The sequence below is a fragment of the Lichenostomus cassidix genome, chromosome 1, assembly GCF_008360975.1.
Source record: "Lichenostomus cassidix isolate B80296 chromosome 1, HeHo_3.0, whole genome shotgun sequence".
Classification (NCBI taxonomy): Eukaryota; Metazoa; Chordata; class Aves; order Passeriformes; family Meliphagidae; genus Lichenostomus; species Lichenostomus cassidix.
Window position 1 is genome coordinate 74,747,717 of NC_139479.1, and position 19,463 is coordinate 74,767,179.

At 38.6% G+C, this 19,463-nt stretch overlaps 1 protein-coding gene across 1 annotated transcript; it reads left to right on the forward strand.

Moving 5' to 3' along the window:
- The first annotated feature begins 8,037 nt into the window (after positions 1–8,037).
- LOC146444930 (collagenase 3-like) lies at positions 8,038–15,532 on the forward strand. Its single transcript, XM_085064276.1, has 10 exons — positions 8,038–8,210; positions 8,311–8,552; positions 9,640–9,788; positions 9,888–10,013; positions 10,949–11,110; positions 11,706–11,823; positions 12,402–12,535; positions 12,874–13,033; positions 13,753–13,856; positions 14,423–15,532. The coding sequence occupies exons 1-10, from the start codon at positions 8,088–8,090 to the stop codon at positions 14,521–14,523; spliced, it is 1,419 nt and encodes a 472-aa protein (XP_084920402.1). The 5' UTR covers positions 8,038–8,087; the 3' UTR covers positions 14,524–15,532.
- The last annotated feature ends 3,931 nt before the right edge of the window (positions 15,533–19,463 follow it).

Sequence of the window (19,463 nt, forward strand, 5' to 3'; positions counted from 1 at the left end):
AGGAATTTCCATTTTATATGCTAGGGAAACCAAGCCACATATGATGCCAGATTTTTTACTAAGTTGAAAGATTCTGACACAACTATGCACAGATACCTCCTAATTTGTTTATATAATAAATTCCACTTCACATCTGGCTAGAGAAAAGTGGACTAAACAAATGAAGATGCTGAAGGTTCAGGAGCAGTGGCTGGAAATTTTCCAAAGACCTTGTTCTGACTGTCTCATGGCCTTGCCGATAACGTGATAGATAACAAAGGCTGAAGATGCTCTAACCATTTTAAAATAGTCAGGGATCAAACCTATTCTGATTTAAACCCCATGTAATTTAATGAACTCTTTAATGGTTATGAATCTGCAAGTATGAACCATCACAGAGTAATTCTCATAAATGAGATTAATATTACTTGCATTTTGTGTGTATTCTATTGCATAGGTACCATTTCCTTCTTTTTCTATATATTCCAATAAACTGAACTATGTTTGCCCACCTGGAGGGAATCTGAGCTGAGGATTCCCAATAGCCTCTAGTGTCCCAGTAGTGCACCCTCAGTTGACAGGAAAGGCAGTAGGATGATTAAGGGTAATTAAACAACTCTGAGTCCTTTTGGGGAGGTTAATCGCAAGTGTAAGGATGGTTGAGGATACAGAGGTAATTCAAGACAGCAAGCACAGCTACACCAAGGGCAAGTCCTGCCTTACCAGCCCAGTGGCCGTCTACAGTGGAGTGACAGCAGCACTGGACAAGGGAAGGGCCACAGATGTAATTTGTCTGCACTTCTGTAAAGCCTTTGACACAGGCCCCCACAAAATGCTGCCCTCTACATCAGAGAAAGATGGATTTGATAGTGCACTGTTCAGTGGGTTCCGTTCTTTGCAGGAGAGGCTCTCCATCCTTCTGATCATTTTTGTTCTGGGAAACTGGCTTTAGGTGATGCTGTTTGAGCCAGGGGGTTGGTTAGCATGATCTCCAGGCATCTTTTGCTACATCTAAATGATTGAATTTAGTTTTTCAGCATGAATATGAACAAGCATTTCCAATAAATATCACGGTTTTGGCAAGTCTTCTTCTCTTAACCAATAATGTTTCTAATTTTATTTTTCTATAATCATTTAACCCCCACTAACAAGTTTGAGTCATTAGCAGTTGGTCTTTATCACTGCAGTGAATCAGAGCACACTGCCTGATGAGAAAAGAGAAAGAAGTGAGTGAAAGATGCCACTTCTTGCTATCTGCTAGTACAGGAAAGAAAATGCTGAATGCCAAGGCTGGGGAACACATGAATGGAATGCTTCAGCTTATGTAAGAACAGTGATAGTGTGCTGAAAAATTCATTTCTAGGGACTTGTCAGAAACACTGCAGAAATTCCTTTCTTTTGTTATCATTTCATCCCACAGCTACTATGTTCCAAATGTTTGGTGCTTAAAGCCACCTGACAGAGACTGAATACATTTTACCAGGAACTCTGGGAGAAATCTTCGTCATTTTATTCCCAACCCCATATATTTGCAATTGAATGCTGCTCATTGTGTGCTAGGTCTTGTGAAAAAGAGGAATGGAAGCTTTTTCTGAAAGTGAATACAGAAGGACATTTATATAGCAGAGACCAAGGAGAAAAGAGGAGAATGTCAGAGAATGGCCAAGAAATTGGGAAATTTGCAGTAATGGCTGAAATACTCTGTTAATATCATTCATACAGAGCAGTGTTAGTGTACAAGATAGTGTTATGGCATTAGATAGGCTAATAAGATGTTCAAAATGTTGAAAACATCTATCTTGAGAACTTAGTCTGAATCACATTAAAGTTAATTTGCATTTACAAACGGTATTGGCTGGGTAATTTTTCTAGATCACTTTCTGACCAATTTTTCACAGTAACTGAAAATTCACTGATACCATGAAGACACTGACGGATAAATTTGAACATAAGAAGTATCTGAAGATAGGTTTCAAGTGAGAGCAAACATTTCTCAAGCCAGCTGGTGTTGAGAACCTCAGAGAACAAAGACTGCACACCCTCTGTGGGCACTCTGTCCTCATGGAGGAAAAGTTTCTCTTCATACCCAGGCTGAACCTCTCTTGTTTCAGTTAATGCCCACTGTCTCTCACCCTCTTGCCCTACACCACAGTGGCATACCTGGCTTCAGATCCTTGGAAACCTCACCACAGGCACTGGGAGCTGCTGTTATGTCCCCCTGAAGCTGTCTCTGCTCCAGGAAGAACAAGTCCAGCTATCCAGTCTGTCCTCACATTGCAAGTGTTCCAGCCCCCAATATCTTGGTGGCCTACCCTGAATTTGATCCATTTAGGGGGGTGAGATTTTTGATGTATAGCTCCCCTTTTATTATATTTCTCCATAATGGAAAAAAATTGACACTGATTCCTATGCCACACTACTTCATGGTTGAAAACACTCACTTTGCTAGGTAACACCATGGATTTTCTTAAACTCACCTTTAGCAATCACTCAGCAGTAAGTCAAACATTGGTTTTGCATTTACCACTTTCTTGTAGTACTTTCTATAAAACTATATGCATTACTCTTCTAGTTTATGTCCCCCTTTCCCTCAAGAGCTTTTGCAAAGGAGTTGAGAAACTGCTATGTAAAAAGCCAGCTGTATAAACAACATGAATGTGGTTGGCAAGCAAAAGCCAGGACTTTAAATATTATATTTCCTTTCCTGAATGTTTTTAAAATGTATAGTTTTAGTCATAAAACTCCTTACAAATCAACAATTTACAGTAAGTTTCACTTCGAGGCATTTCTGTGATGGACAAGCACCTGTCCATAGGACTTGTGATGCTCTTTAGATAATGTCTCTTCATCTCTTTAAGATAATGTCAATGCAATTTTTTTTATTCTACACCATTCTGAATTGTTTGTGAGCATATATGGGAGGATCTCATCTTGAAAAGAAATTTATAAACACCCAGGCAGAAATTCCAGTAGAAAATGGCTAGAAAAAATAAAAGGAATGAGGAATATGGTTCAATTAGGCTATGTCTTTAATGATTGATGCATCTGGAAAGAGTCAGGCAATAACTCATTCAGTACATATGAACATATCTTTCGAACAATGGATGCAACTCTCATATTTTTCACTGGTGCTGGAGAGAGGATTTCTCTCCACCCTCAAAATCCACTCCCAACCTGCCCTGTTCCTCTGCTGCATTTCTTCTAACAATACCTAGAATAAAAAAGGCTTTCATGGCTTTAGGTACTACAGCCAGCACTGGTTCGATATCCCTAGATCCAGTGGAGACAGCTGTGATTTGTTATTACTTAAGAGGTGTAGAAAATATAGTGCTTTTAAGAAGCAATCAACAGAAAACCAAGTCAGAAATTATGAGTCTTCATTACCAGTAATTAATGTGTTTACATACATGAGAGAAAAGAGCTTGTGGAGGCAGGAAAACAATTTGTATGTTTCTGTAAGGCTCTTAGCCCAAATTTTCATTACTAATAAGTTCTCTGAACCTAAATGTTTCAGAGGACATTACGTTAATTTTTATTTCACACTCCTGAAGGAGCCATTTGCTCCTTCTGAAGGTGTGGAATCCACAAATTTAAAGTTCAAACTCCACTTAGACATTTAACAAGCAAAATTTGCTGTTTAGGGTTTAGGGAGTGACTTCATTGATCATAATGAGACTTTAGACACAGCACCCAGGAGGGTGCCCAAATTTAGTTCTGCAGACAAAAAGGCAGTCTGTCTGTGGTGCCCCTTGCCCCTGCTCCACAGGTTTTCCAAGGTCTAATTCAAACAACAACCATTGCCTATTGGGAACACGTTTATATGATTCCTACTTCTGGCACTCGACTATATTGAACATCTCTGAGCACCTCAATTGCATCTTTATGCCAGACAATGGCACAGGGATGCTGCTGTTTATTTTAGAAAGGAGTCAGGTTGATGTAACTTCCCTTGTCATCCCAACTCAGTTGTCTTGGCTCCCCTTCTTGCAACAGGTCCCAAAGATGTATTCTCACCTGAAGAGGTAGAGCCAGAATAGTTCCATGTGTTTGGAACTACTCTGAGACTCCATTTACCCATCTGCACAATGGGCCTCAGAATAACATCCTTTTTCCCAGAGGAAGCTGATCTAAATGTGATGGCACAGCCCCAGGCACTGGAAATGTTTCACTTGAAATACAACTGCCTTGTGGTAAGAAACATTAACAAATGGGACCATTGACTTTTGCTTATTTGTCTTAAGTGAAGTGTCTGCTGTTTCAGGGTCACTGAACATTCACCACATTCACTATATGCTGTTATTTTGGGCACCAAATACAGACTGTAAATCAAAACAGGACACCTTTCAATTATTTGTGTTAGAAAAATGTATGTCGAAACCATATGGTTGGCACCATTCTTGTTTTCAAATTAATAGTACCTAAATGCTGCTTTAAGGCACTTCATTTCTTCTTGACACATCTTCCATCCCTCCTTTTCCATTTTTCCTTGGGGGGAAAACCAGCATGATTATTCCAGTCTCTGCTGTGTCTGTGTAAATTACCATCAGTCCAGCTAACTTTACCCACAGCCACAAGATGACAGAACTGCAGAAATTTTGCAGTGCTTGTTGAAATCTTACTATTCAGCAGTTTTGTGGGTTTCAGAGCTTTTAAAATACAACTTGCCAGGCTTGCTTGCTTGCACTGGGGTCAGCATAAGGTCTATAAACCACTGCTGACTGGTTTTACCTTAATTTACACTTCTCTTCATAGTTTTAATTAATTTTCTGACTCAGGCAGTGGCATCACCTGACCCATAGATTTTTCATCTTACAACGCCCAACACCGGCTGGCTCTGACATTATCATTTATCGTTTCCAACTTTAAAAACTTCATTTGTTTGAGGTTTTAAAGAGTTGCTATATAAAGGTAATAGCAACTTCAAAGGTCTCTACTTAGTTCCTAGCTCAGCCAAGATTTTATCTCCCCTTAATAAAAACCATCATACACTACATCTGTGATGCTGTTTCAGAAAAAGGAGGAATAAACCTCATTTTCTTTGAGCCTTTTATTTGCTTGTTTGCATAGCCTTTCACCAGAGTTTCTTCACTTTGTCTACAGAAGACAAAAATCCATGCCTCAGTATAGGCTTCTGGCCACTGGTATAGTATAAGTACCAATAAACTGTGTCAGAAAACATATTGGATTCTGTATATTCACATGGCCAGGACTCCCAGAGGATTTAACTGAATGTTTAGAAAACATGATTCAGCCATAATACACTCTCACATGGCTCATTGCACACAGTCTTTTAGCAACCAATTTCTGGTTTAGCATTCTGATTTACTCCCTGGGAAAAAATGGCTACAGGCCCCCACTTTTTTTTCATTTTGTTTATTTTTCTATTCCCATGCAGAACCTATTCACTACAGTGGACTATCTCTTGACTTGTATATTTCATTGTCCTACATTAGAGAAGATCCAGGCTTATGCATCTCTTTCACACAAAGGGAAGTTGTTTTCAGAAAAGCTGCCTGTTCTAGGTTTTTCTTGTAATGGATTGTCCAGTTTTTCATACATTCCATGGAAATGCCTGAGGACAGCTCTCTGAAGATACCAAAAGGAAATGTTTTGACAGAGATTTCATAGTGAAATTCAAAGGACTTCAGAGCATTGGTGAAAAGAAAATCACAGAAAGTGAAAGATCTTTCTTCCCTGCCTAATATGTCATTCCCTTCATGCAAGACAATTATAGTTACTACTGCTTTGACAACTGCAGCCTGAGCACTTTAAAGAGTAGGGCTTCACATCTTCTCAGAGCATTGTTGGGTAGGCTAACACTGTTCTTTAATTTTACTCTAGAGTCTAGCCAAATATTTTTTTTCAGTTCTACATTTATATCATCCAAATATTGTCACTGAATATTTGGTTTCACCTTTAATTGTCAGTTAGCTGAACTATGTTTATTAAGGTAAACCTGAAACCACAGACGAATAATTTGGGATCATCCTTTCCTCCAGTGTAATGGACTGAACACGTTTTTGCAGTAACAGTTGGTTAAGAAATTAGTTTCTCCCATTCCAGAAGCAAAGATTCCAATATCCAAGCTGAGAAAGAGTAGTGGCATAAGGACTTGACACAGAATAACAAATCTTTTAACTAAGTCTGGTAAAGGCCAGTGATACACAAATGAGGGTATACAATTGTGCTTCTTTATGTAAGAAACCTAATTTCAGAGAATTTGGAATTCACTGGAATGTTACCTGTGGAGTTTTAAGCCATTCATTTTGCTCATAGATTTCCCAGCTATGTCTGGTAGTGCTGTGAAGAGCAGTAACGTTCACAGATCCGTGGTCTCCAGAAAGTATTTCTTGCAGCCACAAACAGTATGCCAAGGCAGCACCACTGATCCTAGGCTCCACACAAAGCAAGCAAAACCCACTGTAAACACTGCTTATCTGCTAATTGAGTACAGGAACATTAATAAAAGCAATGCTGAAAATATCAGTACAGAAATGTTGGAAGGAAAGAAATGGGATATATACATAATCTGGCAGTCTGCAATAGCAAGGAGTGAAGGGCAGTGAGAGCATCAGTGGTATGGATTCAGTGCTTGTCCTGAAGCACTTCAGGGGAGAACACTTCTTAAGAAGGTGGAATAATTTATTAAGTCTTTATGCCCCATTGCTGTAAAGGAGAATATACAAAATGCTTTGACTGATGTTGTCTACTCCTAAGTGGTGTAATCATATTTAGCAGTGGCTGAGATGGGCAGTGAGGCAGAAATAGCCTACAGAACAAATTCTTCTCAGCTTTGTTTGCTTTTGCTTTTTGTCATCATAAGACAGCTATAATTGTTTGAGTAATAGAGCTTTTACACATTCAGCTTCACTGATTTTTGTCCTTTTCCTGTTTTGTCAACAAGGCAACAACATCCATGTCAGGGTAGTGTATTCCAGGAAGCCTGTACCACCATCTACCAGAAAGCTGCCTGAGGTTTCCCATACAGGCAAAAGGAATTATCCATGCAAAAGCAAGGCAAATTCAGGAGAAATAGCATCTCCCCTGGGACCCATGCTTGTCAGCATGTGATATGACACAAGTTATAGCTGAAGCTGAGATTGTGATCATCTGGGGAGAGAGAAATAATCCTTATATTTTGAAGTATTGTGATGACCACCTCTGTCATAATGCCACATTTATCCTATTACTCACCTCATAAGACAAAATCACATTTTTCTGTTATTCAAGGCACACAGATCCATTGGCTACCTGTAGCTAGAGGTAGATTGCCTCTTTGTGAGTGTTACCTGTCTCATTGATCTGTGATTGTCATTCTCTCATATAGTAAATTAAATTCATGTATTTTGAGGAAGATAAATTGTATGAACTACTCACTTTACATGACCTTCTTTATTACAAAAAAAACCACTTTTGAATGTTCAAAACTATTTCCTGATATTTAGCATTTCTGTTTTTGAGTACATGTCAGACAGTAAATTATTCTGTAATATAGATAGCAATTCTCTTTATGGATCTCTGAAATAAAAATTTGTTAATGTTATGGAGTTATCGTTCTTAACAGAAACAAGGAAACATGTCATATTGTATACTCTATAATGTTACTTCTTATTCTCCAAGGCAACATTTAAGTGTGTATATTCCAAAAGCTAAAAATAGCTGTTGAACTGCTGTAACTACTGAAAAATTGCAGAATTTATTTTAAAAACATTAACCTTTTAATATTTTTTATCAAATAGTAAAAAGAAAATTTTCCTAGCAAAGAAAAGTAAGTTATTGCAGCATTGATGGCAGCTATTGCCAGTGTAAGTTATTGCAAAATAACCAAAAAGTGCGGCTTGCTTCTGCCCATTTCTTCCCACAGACTATGTCAATATTCAGAGACCTCATGTTTATACGAGGATACAGTTTCAGAGCCCTCAGATGGAGAACGGATGCCTAAACCACAGTGTTGGGGAGGAGAAACAAACTAGCCATCTAAGCATGTTTACTTCCAGCAACAAGGAAGTTCTAACTTGTCCCTATGTGGTGACTCACTGGGTTGGGACTATAAAAGTAAAGGTAACTGCTCTCTAAAACATCAGGGCTTCAGACTTTAGAAATCCAGCATGATGCAATCAGGACTTTCAGCTGTTTTCTTTTTCTTGTTGAGTTTGTCATCTTGCCTGGCAATCCCTATTCCCCTTGAAGACAGCCATGAATTCACGGAGAAGGACCTTCAGTTTGCAGAGGTACAGTATAAAATAATTCATTTGCATGATTCATATACAGTAAGTTGTGCAGTTAGAACTGTTTGGAAACTAGGCTTATTGCTTCTTTTCCCCTTCTTAGCGCTACCTCAGAACCCACTATGATCTCCGTCCGAATCCTGCTGGCATACTGAGGAAGAGTGGAAACACAGTGGCATCTAAACTTCGGGAAATGCAGGCTTTTTTTGGCTTGGAGGTGACAGGCAAACTAGATGAAGAAACATTTGAGTTGATGCAGAAACCAAGATGTGGTGTCCCAGATGTGGGGGAATATAACTTTTTCCCTAGGAAACTCAAATGGTCAAAAATGAATTTGACATACAGGTAAATGCCTGGTATTTTGAGTGTTATTAGTGTTATTAACTTCTTTCCACGTGCCTTGTCCAATAGGTTGCTCAGTATATGAGGCATTTGAGTTTGACCAAACTAATGTTGCAGTTTAAAACCCTTACAGCCCCACTTTTGGAAAGGTGCTCCCAGCCTCCACTGCAGCCCAAGGAAGTAAACATGAATTTTTAACACTGCACTTTGTCATGGAAACCTGGTGAGGTGTAAGATAGCAGCTCCTTGTTTGGCCTCTATATAGACACTCAGGACACATCCCTGGTGCCAAATGAAAGAGGGGTAGGGACTCAGATCATGCACTTCCCTGGGTCACTCCTTAGCTCTGTTTGGACCTGGTTTGGTGTTTGCTTCACAGAGATCTTGTCCTGGACAGGGCAGTGTGGTGCAAACCAGTCTGTGTGGCGTGGCTGTGAGAGCAGACTCTGGCATTTCACATCTCAGGTGTAGATATCTCTGTTTGGTCACACAAATCCTTGTCCCGTGACCTCAGAAAGTTGACCTTAGGAAGTGAAGGGCTGACAATTCACATGTTAGCTCCTTCTCCTTTAATTCCACAAGGTTGTCGACCCTGGTTTTAAACAGATGCAGTCTGAGTTTATATATCAGATTCCAAATACTAAATCACTAAACTCCATTAGTTCCATAACTAGTGATAAATATTACTTTAATATGGACAATTATAGCCTATAAAAATCACTTTGGATAATGTTTTGCTCCTCCAGGAACTGAGGATCATGAGATATTTTATATGACATAAAAGTTTGAAGTTACTGATATGATTTTACTTAATACTGAAAATATGTAATTTTCTAAATCTTCTGGTGCATAGAAAACCAATTACAGAAAGCTGTTGGGTAATTTCAGATATCTCTGAATTATTTTAATGAAGATTAAAATGTTTATTTTTATTTTTTTAATTCTGTATGCAGCTGCTAAAATCCTTGTTATTGTGATAAAATCATAGGACAAAAGCAAAAACTTTTAATGAGGTGTACAGTCAGATAAAAGTGCATTGCATATTTCTTCAATTCACATAATTAACTGGTGATATTAATCTGTCTGACAGAATTATGAATTACACTTCAGACCTGAGACGTAATGAAGTAGACAGAGCTTTCAAAAAAGCATTTAAAGTTTGGTCTGATGTGACACCACTGAACTTCACCAGAATACGAAGTGGTGTAGCTGACATCATGATCTCCTTTGGCACTAAAGGTAACACAGAACCAATTGTTTTTACTTTGAAAGTAAATGATATTCTTATATATGTAAGATGGAGTAATCAATTTAACTGTTTTTAATTTTGCTTTACAGAACATGGTGACTTTTACCCCTTTGATGGACCCTCTGGATTGCTGGCACATGCTTTTCCCCCAGGCCCAGACTATGGAGGAGATGCCCATTTTGATGATGATGAAACTTGGTCAGATGATTCTAAAGGTAACAGAAGTTCCTGAGATTATTTGAAATGGTGATAGATCGAAAATTTATCCCTGTTTGATATCTGTAAACAGGGGGGTTTTTGCCTGTTTACTGTTTGTTCACCATTATGTTCACTGTTCACATGTAGAAAGATAAGTTTAACATTCAGTCATAAATAGAAGTCTACCATGTGCTTAAAATAAATTTTAAGATATAACATTCCAAGTGAAGTGATTAAAAAAAATACCGTGAGTGAGATTTTGTCATTTTGAGATTTCACTGAGCTCAAGGGCAGTGAGTTCTGATCACAGACTGATGGGAATTGCCTCACTGAAGCCTACAGAAAACATACCTCAGCTTCAAATTGTCTGCTAGAGTTTAATTTGAAAACTCATCACCTTGCCTATTCAGGACAGAGCTTTAATAGAACAAAGCACTATTTTTTTCAGGCCTGCACTGGTTCACCCCCCTGAAATTATTAAAGCTAATTCCTGCAATACTGAAAATAATATGGGCTCTCAACAGCAGGTGAATTCCCAACAAAAAATGTTCTTAATTTGAGTGGGATAAGACTTCACCCCAGAGCTTTTCTGTGTTGCTAAGAAATTCCAAGAAATCTATATCTCCCTACATAGCAAAATAATCATATAAAGTTTAGGCTGAACACCAGCTATGAGACACTAAATCGATTAGGCCCTTATTAATGCAAAACTCACTGAGGTTAAAAAAAGAGAAGCAATTATGTCTAGTGGAAGGTGTCCACTAGTGGAAGGGGGTTTTTAACTAGGTGATCTTTAAGGTCCCAAACCCTTTTATGATTTCATGAATTATGAGTATTTTTTTTCCATGTATTCAGTTGTCTCATTCATTGTCCCATATTTTAAAGCACAGCATCAAGGTTAGCACGGTGATGCACGGAGAGAGACATTTACTTTTGCTGTGGTTTGTTATAGGCTATAACTTGTTTCTTGTTGCTGCCCATGAATTTGGCCATTCACTGGGACTTGAACACTCTAGAGACCCTGGAGCTTTGATGTTTCCAATTTACACATACACTGGAAAAACTGGTTTTGTGCTTCCTGATGATGATGTGCAAGGGATCCAAGAGCTCTATGGTAAGTCTGTATAATATACTACATATATCCCCTGTATCATTATAGACTGTTACAGACGCACTGCACATTTGCTACAGAGCTGCAGATCTTCCATAACAACAGTCATGACTGATTAGGAATGGCTCACTGGAAGAGAAGGTGCCTAGATTTAGTAATTAAGAGGGAAAAAATTGAAGTAATATTGCAGAGCACAGCTGGTCACTGTCCTGTCTCTGTTAGTGGTAGGTGATGGGGACCAAAGTCCTTCTACTTCCTGAACTGCCTGAAAAGAGAAGGTAAAACAGAACCTAATAGTAGAAACAGAACTATCCATGTTACATTATGGAAATAATAAAATTTTTTGGGGACCTTCAAAACTTGGGATAAAGAAGGATGTTTTTTTTAACATCTTTGCAGCACTCTTGAACTGCAAAGTCCAGGAATGTATTTGGCTAGAGGAGAGAAAGTGAGAACAGACTTTCCCCAGTAAAAATTTTTTGCCCATTATCTTTGTATTTATCATGCTCTTGAAAGCTCTTCTGTGCGCTGTTCTATATCATGATTGACAGAAAGGAAATTAACACTGTCAGGCTTACATCATATGATATGATTCCAGGTGCTGGAGAAAAAGATCCCAACCCAAAACATCCCAAAACACCAGAGAAATGTGATCCAGAATTATCACTTGATGCAATAACAGAACTTCGTGGAGAAATGCTGGTCTTCAAGGACAGGTAAAGAGACTTCCATGTCACAAATCATGGGTACTGGATAAAAGGTTTTTACTAAAGATTTGGGTAAACATACATTCAAAAGGACACAAATCAATATAAATGTCTCTTAAGAAACTACATCGTGTATCTTTTTAGGCAGAATTTATAATACAACTACAGAGTTGACTGCCCAGTAATATGACACAAAGAAAATATGGCTGAAGACTGACACTTTTTGTACACGTTTTTCATTTCACAGGACTTTCTTTAACGTGCACAAATCTGCTAACATTTATTTGGGTGAAGTTGTACCACATTCAGGAGCTTTACATGGGACAGCAGTGTTTCTCTTATTCTAAATGAAAAAAAGGTTATAATCTGTTATTGCTTGAGAAGATCACTGTGTGAGTGACAGAAAGGTCTACAGCTAGATGACTTTGCGGAAAGGAAAGGTCTAAGAAAGGCTCTGTGAATTCAATATACTATGTTATGATAACCATAAATTCACCAGTAACTTATTTTTTCTATGGCACATCAAAGATATTGCTATTCTACAGTATGACAAGAAACATAAAATGTATCTTCCTTTTCTCAACTAGGTTTTTCTGGAGACTGCACCCTCAGATGGTTGAGGCAGAGCTGGTGTTACTTAAGTCCTTTTGGCCAGAGCTTCCAAATAAAATAGATGCAGCTTATGAAAATCCCATCAAAGATCTTGTGTTCATGTTTAAAGGTAAGTTTTCAATTTTGTTATTGGCAGAATAAAAACCATATTTAATCAAGCTTAAAAGGTAGTGTAAAGGTAATCAAGAGAAGAACAAAATATCCTACCTTCCTTGCTCAAAAAGCAAACTGTTGGTTTCACCTCATGCCCATCTATAAAATTTTCAGTGAATTAGGACATGTATAATTAAGCTAGAATCATAGTATAAATAGTCTAATACCAACTGAATATGTGACCTAAGAATCTCTTTGTTGTATGAAATGAGGGATCATGTTATCCTCAATTCACTCTTCCCTCAAAGCTGAGTCCTTACAAAAGAATCACCCACACTTTGTTTGTATTTTCAGGAAAGAAAGTCTGGGCTTTGAATGGCTACGACATAGTTGAAGACTTCCCTAAAAAGATATATGAAATAGGATTCCCAAAAGAAATGAAAAGAATAGATGCAGCTGTCCATATTAAAGACACTGGCAAGACTCTCTTTTTTACTGGAAATAAGTACTGGAGGTAAGCTGGAGACAGGTCAGTGTTGGTGTCCCTAGGGATAACCTGTCCAGAAGCATGGAAATATCAGCAGTTTGGGTCAAACCAGGCTCTTGGCTGTGGCTCATGTTTCCAGTCTGTGGTTTTCATTGGTACTATAACTGTGTAGAACATGTCAAAAAGCTGTATTCAAGGCTTTTGCAAAAATAGGGCACAGACTTTAAAAGCTGAATGAGTGAAAAGAAATGAGAATAAAATGCTCTAATCTGGGAGAATTTTTAATATGGTCATGCCTGCTGGACAAAATTCCCTTTGTGCTTCCTTGAGTTGCTTGCATGACATGGAATGGCATCAGTGCAATAAGAAATCTGTCCCACCCTAAGAGATCTCTTTTATATTGTCCATGAGTGGGGCTCACAGCCAGGTCTCAAGCACAATTAAGACATAACCATCCCTTTCCACTACCTTTGGGCCAAGCATCTTCAGGATAGGTTTGTAGTACCAATACATCCATGTACAATAATCTCCATATAATACATACTTTATAGAACAGTTCTGAAAATGTAGCTCTATTTGTTTTGTGCTTATTCCACTTCTGGTGGAGGTGTGCAGAAGCACAGAAAGCACCTAAAGACTGCTGGTGTGCTTTGGATGTGGGTAACTTCAAAACATATAAAGGGCACAGACCAAACTCCCAGGCTGTTTAAATTCCCTGAATTTTTTTTCTTTTGTATCTAATACAGTTACGATGAAGAGGCAGAGGTTATGGAAGAAGGCTACCCCAGGCTGATAGAGGAAGAATTCGCAGGAATTGGTGATAAAGTGGATGCAGTCTATGAAAGAAAGGGTACATAATCTGATAATGAAACTTGATTACAATTAATTGTCCTTGAAACTTGAGGTTAATGTATTGTAGAAAATTCTGCATTTGTAATTTTGATTTCTTCACATCAACACTTCTGCTCTTGGCTGCATCAATTTTCTGATCTAAATTGTGCTCTGGCCAAGAAAAGAGCTGCCTCCTTGCTTAGGGAACCTAAAGTGATATGCTTAATGTAGAAATATTAAAATGTGTCTGTCCCTTCTAATGGAGCCTATTCCTATCCAGCTTTTCAAGGAGTGTTTCCAAGTCAGTGTCTTACAAACTAACGTGCCAACCCTGTATTTTCCTGATCAAGTGCAGTAAGAATTTGACACAATATTAAAGAATATCAGTCCTTTTAAAACTCTTATCCAGCTCTAGCAGATGGACTGAGGATCTTAAAAAAAAATTAGCTCAGCATGCTAAATACAAAGAAGTTGCATTTGAGTTATTAAAAATGAAAACAAACAAGATAATTACTATATTAAGGATCATTTTGATATAACACAGTTTCTTAGTGTTAATTCTTTTTTAACCTTCTTTTTCCTTAGGTTATCTCTACTTCTTCAATGGACCACTGCAGTTTGAATACAGCATCTGGAGTCAAAGAATTGTCCGTGTCCTGCATACTAACTCCCTGTTTTGGTGCTAATTACAGCCGAGTGCCATGTCATAGGCTGCAGAGCAGCTTGTAGCACATGGGAATATTAATAAAGTGGGCATTTAGGTTTGCTAAAGGACAGCAAGGTTCTGTGAACAGGTACTGGGCTACCTATTACCAAATGTACATTGCATATATGGACTTGTACAGCTGAATGTGTGTCTGGAATTGATTTATCTTAATAGGAAAGGAGAAAAGAAATCATTAGCATTTCAAGGGGCATTGCACCACTTAAAGTTTGTCTAGTATTGAAGTGAGATGCTGGATACATCACACATTATCATGAGCACTACTAATCCCCAGTAATCTGAAAAGATCTCCTAGCATGTCCCAAGAAATAGACCTGTTAAACCCAGGAGTGTTATATTTTTAAACTAATGCTTCCTCCCTTCTTGAAATTCCTTTTAACGTACTGGAAATTCAGATATGTAATGAATGAGTGAGCATTTCATGGTGACTCCCTGAGCAAGTAACACCAGGCAGCAATGATGAAGTTAGGGAATTCAAAGGTATTTGAATGTACCCCTATTTAGATGAGAATGTGCCCCTGGAAGCAGATACCTATGTCATCTTTAGAACAACGAGAAGGTACAGGAGCAATGAGGTGTCATTCCAAAGCAGACAGGAAAGCAGGAAAAGGGAAAAGTACTCCCTCAAGAAATCGGAAAGGAAAGAGCAGCCAGAGAACCACACAGGTTGAAACTGTGCATGATGCTACATCTGGTATCATATCCCATGTTTTCAGCTGGTATTAAATGAAGTGACATTTATTGAGGTCATGCCTGTGCCAGAAGAGAACCTGAACATCCAAAGTGAAATATTGAAAATAATATATTTTTTCACGTTGGCCACTATTTTAATGTCTATATCAATTATTTTAGTACATTGTAAGGTTTTGGTTTGTTTTGTTTAGTTTTGTTTTAATCAATGCAAATGATGTTGGACTGTGATTATTTAGATTTCTTAAAATACTATTAAATAAACTGGAGAAATAAATTGACATTGTGAAATTACTTAAATTAAAATTTTATATGCTTCCTGTCACAGAAGCAATATAGAGCTATTGGAAAAAAAGAAATCAAGAACCTTAATCTGTGCATTTTATTCATTATGATTTTCACCTCTGATTAAAGATACTATTACCTTTTTTTCTCTTCAAGAAAAATAATTTTATGGAAAAGGTAAGGAGAGGAACACAAAAGAGAGAGAAAAGGAAGGATCCCTCAAATATGCAAAATAAGAACAAAGTTGGAATTACTCCTTATCATAACAGAAAGAATGAGAAATTATTAAGAAGTACTGGGAAAAACAGTTACACATTAGTTTGTATGTTAGATATTAACAATCAATTAGAACTGCATTGTCCTGTTCTGCTTCCTCCATACCAACCTGTAAGTCAATCAATCAACCAGGCCTGCCAAGCAAAGCTCACCAGCAATTAATATCTTTGAAAAGATATAAATGACCAGGCTTCAATAGTGATGGGCTAGGTGAGATTAATTCTGTAGCTCACACAACATAGATGGTTAGTTGAGAGAACCTAACAGATTGAGAGGTCTATTCTGAACATAAAATTGTGAACTAATGAATTCCAGACCTTAATATGCTTAAAAGAAACACATGGAAATAGAACTGGGGAAAAAAACTTTTACTGATAGAAAAACTTAAAGTGGACTAGAATCAAAGTTTTGTTTTATGATAAAATCTTGATAGAACCACTGGGGAAAAAGTCAGTACAATTCTCTATGCATAACAAACATAATTGGGTTCAATTACATATAAAAATAATTTTTGACAGACAGAGTCTGCCTGAAAAAAATGTTTGATATTGGGCTGAAGTTTCACTTAACTACTCGGCAGTGAAATAAGGGTCTGCACATGTAACCTTAATCTTGGTTAGTCTCAGTATAAAGACTTGATGAAAAATTGCATCAAAATAATAATGAGTCTTCCATAAGGGCTAGTTGTTGAGTCTTCTGAATTTCAAAGGTCTGACATGAGCTGCACTGATTAAGGGAATGCGAATCTGGGCACGGAAGCACTGAGACGTCAATGAATGTCTTTCATATCTATGTGAATTTCTGCTAACTTTGAACCCTTGGCAGGGAAAAAAGGTACTGCCTAGGAAGCTGGACCTTCAAAAGCCTTCAGCATGATCATATCCAGCTGCTATCCAGCCCAAACAGACAGATTCCTGTTAGCTGCTTGGCTGACTGGAAGCAGCCTTCGGCACAAGTCCAAGCATGGCTCCAGTTTCTGTGTCTGCAGCCCCTGCAAGAGATGGGAGCTGTCCTGTGGTTAGCTCTACCTCAGCTGAGAAAAGTGCCAGGCTGTCAGTTCCTGGCATTTTGTTGAGAAAAAAAAATTGAAAAAATTGCTTGTGCTGCGAAAGGCTGAGATTAGAGCCAGAGGGATCCTGTTGCTGCTGTCAGCCAGAAAGGAAAGCTCTCCAGAGTACCTTGTGCCCTGGGACCCACTGCCATCACGTGAGAATAATGTTGCATGGGTTCCTGGTGGGGACCCGATGGGATATCACCCAAAACCATCAAGAACTGAAAAGAAATATGTCTTTTTCCTGAGGCAGAGACTGATCTAACTGCTTCCCCTGAGAAGATGTGAGTGAGGAAAGGACCACAAGGAGGCTGAAGCAGCTGTCTCCCAGGATGTAATACAAGCACAACTAATAACTTCCCACCAGGTTGCTAGTTTTTGTGTGGAACTACACAAATCTACCTAAGAGTAGGGAGTGGCCTGAAATTGTGTCAAGGAAGTTTAGGTTGGATATTAGAAAAAGGCTCTTCACCCAGAGGGTGGTTGGCCTCTGGAATAGGTTCCCCAAGGAAGTGGTGACAGCACCAAGTCTGACAGAGTGCAAGCAGCATTTGGACAATGCTCTCTGGCACATGGTGTGACTCGTGGGGTGTCCTGCGCAGGGCCAGGAGTTTGACTCCATGATCCTTGTGGATCCCTTCCTACTCAGCATATTCTGTGCTTCTGTGATTAGAATATGAATAGTTATTGATAAATGTCTCTTTTATATCCCTGATGATCTCCACTAGGAATGATCATTGGAAGGGGGGGAAAAGAAAAGACAAGGAAAGGAATTTGTCAGATGCTCCTCAGGGAGTTTTCTGTGCTGGTTGCAAGATCCTGAGCAAGTAGGACTCAGAGGATGTAAATATATATTCCAGGTGAGAAAAAATTTGATCAAGCATCATTTAAATCTTCCAAAGTGAGAATCTAGGCAACACTGCAAGAGTTTCCATGAACTACACGATCTACTAGTAGCTGAGAAACTTGAGAAGGAATTCAGTGTTCTGAAAATGCTTTTCTTCCTTGGCATAATCTTCAAAAACCTGCTCTGCAGACGCTAGATGGCAGTGACAGCTTTGCTTCCTAGAGATTCTGCACAGAACCAGAAATGATATGGTGGGTGAGGAAGGCGCAGATGACTATAGTGAATTCTTACATTATGTGAAGATATAATAACCCCTGACACTAATAAGTGGAATTTAATTATTTATTCTATTGAAATTATGATCTCTGAGTAAAAAGTTAGGATATTACAATGTTCAGGAAGTTTCTAGATGTATTCACTATCAGGGCTCCTAATTTTTTACTCTTTTCTGGAATTCAATGCAATGCACTTCAAACAGTATACTCTTGTATACAAGTATACTTGTCCTAGACACAGTGCTATCCCTTAGTCTAACCCCATTCATTGGAAAATTACACATACACATATATAGACATATTCTAACTGCCTGGGAACATGACAACCTTTCAGGATTCTTACTGAGTCTGGGGAGGAGAACTTACTGTTTGAATATTTTCTCAAATTGACTTAAACAAGGATCTAGACCTGAACCTTCAGTCCAGGCCAAAGAATTGCTCATTCACTCATGTTGTGGTGAGTGCCTGTTCGTCTGTCCTGCTGGAGATATTTTCTCTTTACACATATACAATTAAACAGTAGTCTTTGGAAAAGCTGATGGCCCACTAACCAGAAAGCTCATTTGGGATGTAGGCTCAAGACCTTCTGTCAATTATGTTTGGGAGCTTTTTTGCACAAGGTGGGGTGTCTGCACAAAATGTGAGTCCACACCAGTTTTCAGGTTTGATGGTTCTGATGGTTCTGATAAAAAACATTTCCAGATAAAGCCTCAGTAGTTCTCCCTAAAATGATGCAGAGGGTACAAAGCCCATGGAGACTCCATCTGTCTGGGGATCTTCCTCTTTTCTGCTTAACACAGGGGATGTGGTTGGCACATCCATTTTAGTCACAGTCTTTTGATACATACTGTGGCTTGAATTTCCAGCCAGTGCCATTCAGGACTATCTCTGGCACTCACTTCACCTGTGTCCCATTTGCTGTGCTACAGATGGTGTGCTCTGCCCCTGCCTTACTCACAAAAAATGGATGAAAGAGTATTTTCCTCTAAGGAAACTCTTACCAGGCAGAGACAAGCAGGTCTCACTTTCTTTTTCACATGTCATATAACAGTTTTCCTACAGCCATAGTAATACAGGAGGGTGCATTTGTGTGTGTATTGGAGTGAGCCATCCATGTTGTGTCTGGACTTTTTTGCACGGACTACACCAGGGTCCTACCACCAGGCTTGAGGAGCCTTGTGGAGCAGTGCCCTCAGAATGGTCACATCCATACTGCAAAGTCTCTGCTGGAGACATGATCCTCTTCTGCTCTTCTTAGAAGAAGAAGATGGGTCATTTCCAGGGCCAAGTGTTTCTTTCTCGGCCTAAATGACATTATTACAGCAATCTGTAGGGTCATCATTACTGGGATTACCACCCTGGGAAGAAAGTACAAATATTTCTTTTTATATTTGCATGATTTGTATTACCTGAATATATTCTTCACAGGAACACAAAAATTGTGTAGCCCTCCTCAGAGTCCGTCATCCTAAGAAGAA

What these genes read in the sequence shown, in the direction of transcription:
- LOC146444930 (XM_085064276.1), top strand. Translation starts at nt 8,088, where the DNA reads ATGATGCAATCAGGACTTTCAGCTGTTTTCTTTTTCTTGTTGAGTTTG. An exon ending in GATCTCCTTTGGCACTAAAG is followed by an intron (nt 9,789 to 9,887) that starts GTAACACAGAAC and finishes TTTGCTTTACAG; the next exon opens with AACATGGTGACTTTTACCCC. An exon ending in TGCAGTCTATGAAAGAAAGG is followed by an intron (nt 13,857 to 14,422) that starts GTACATAATCTG and finishes CTTTTTCCTTAG; the next exon opens with GTTATCTCTACTTCTTCAAT.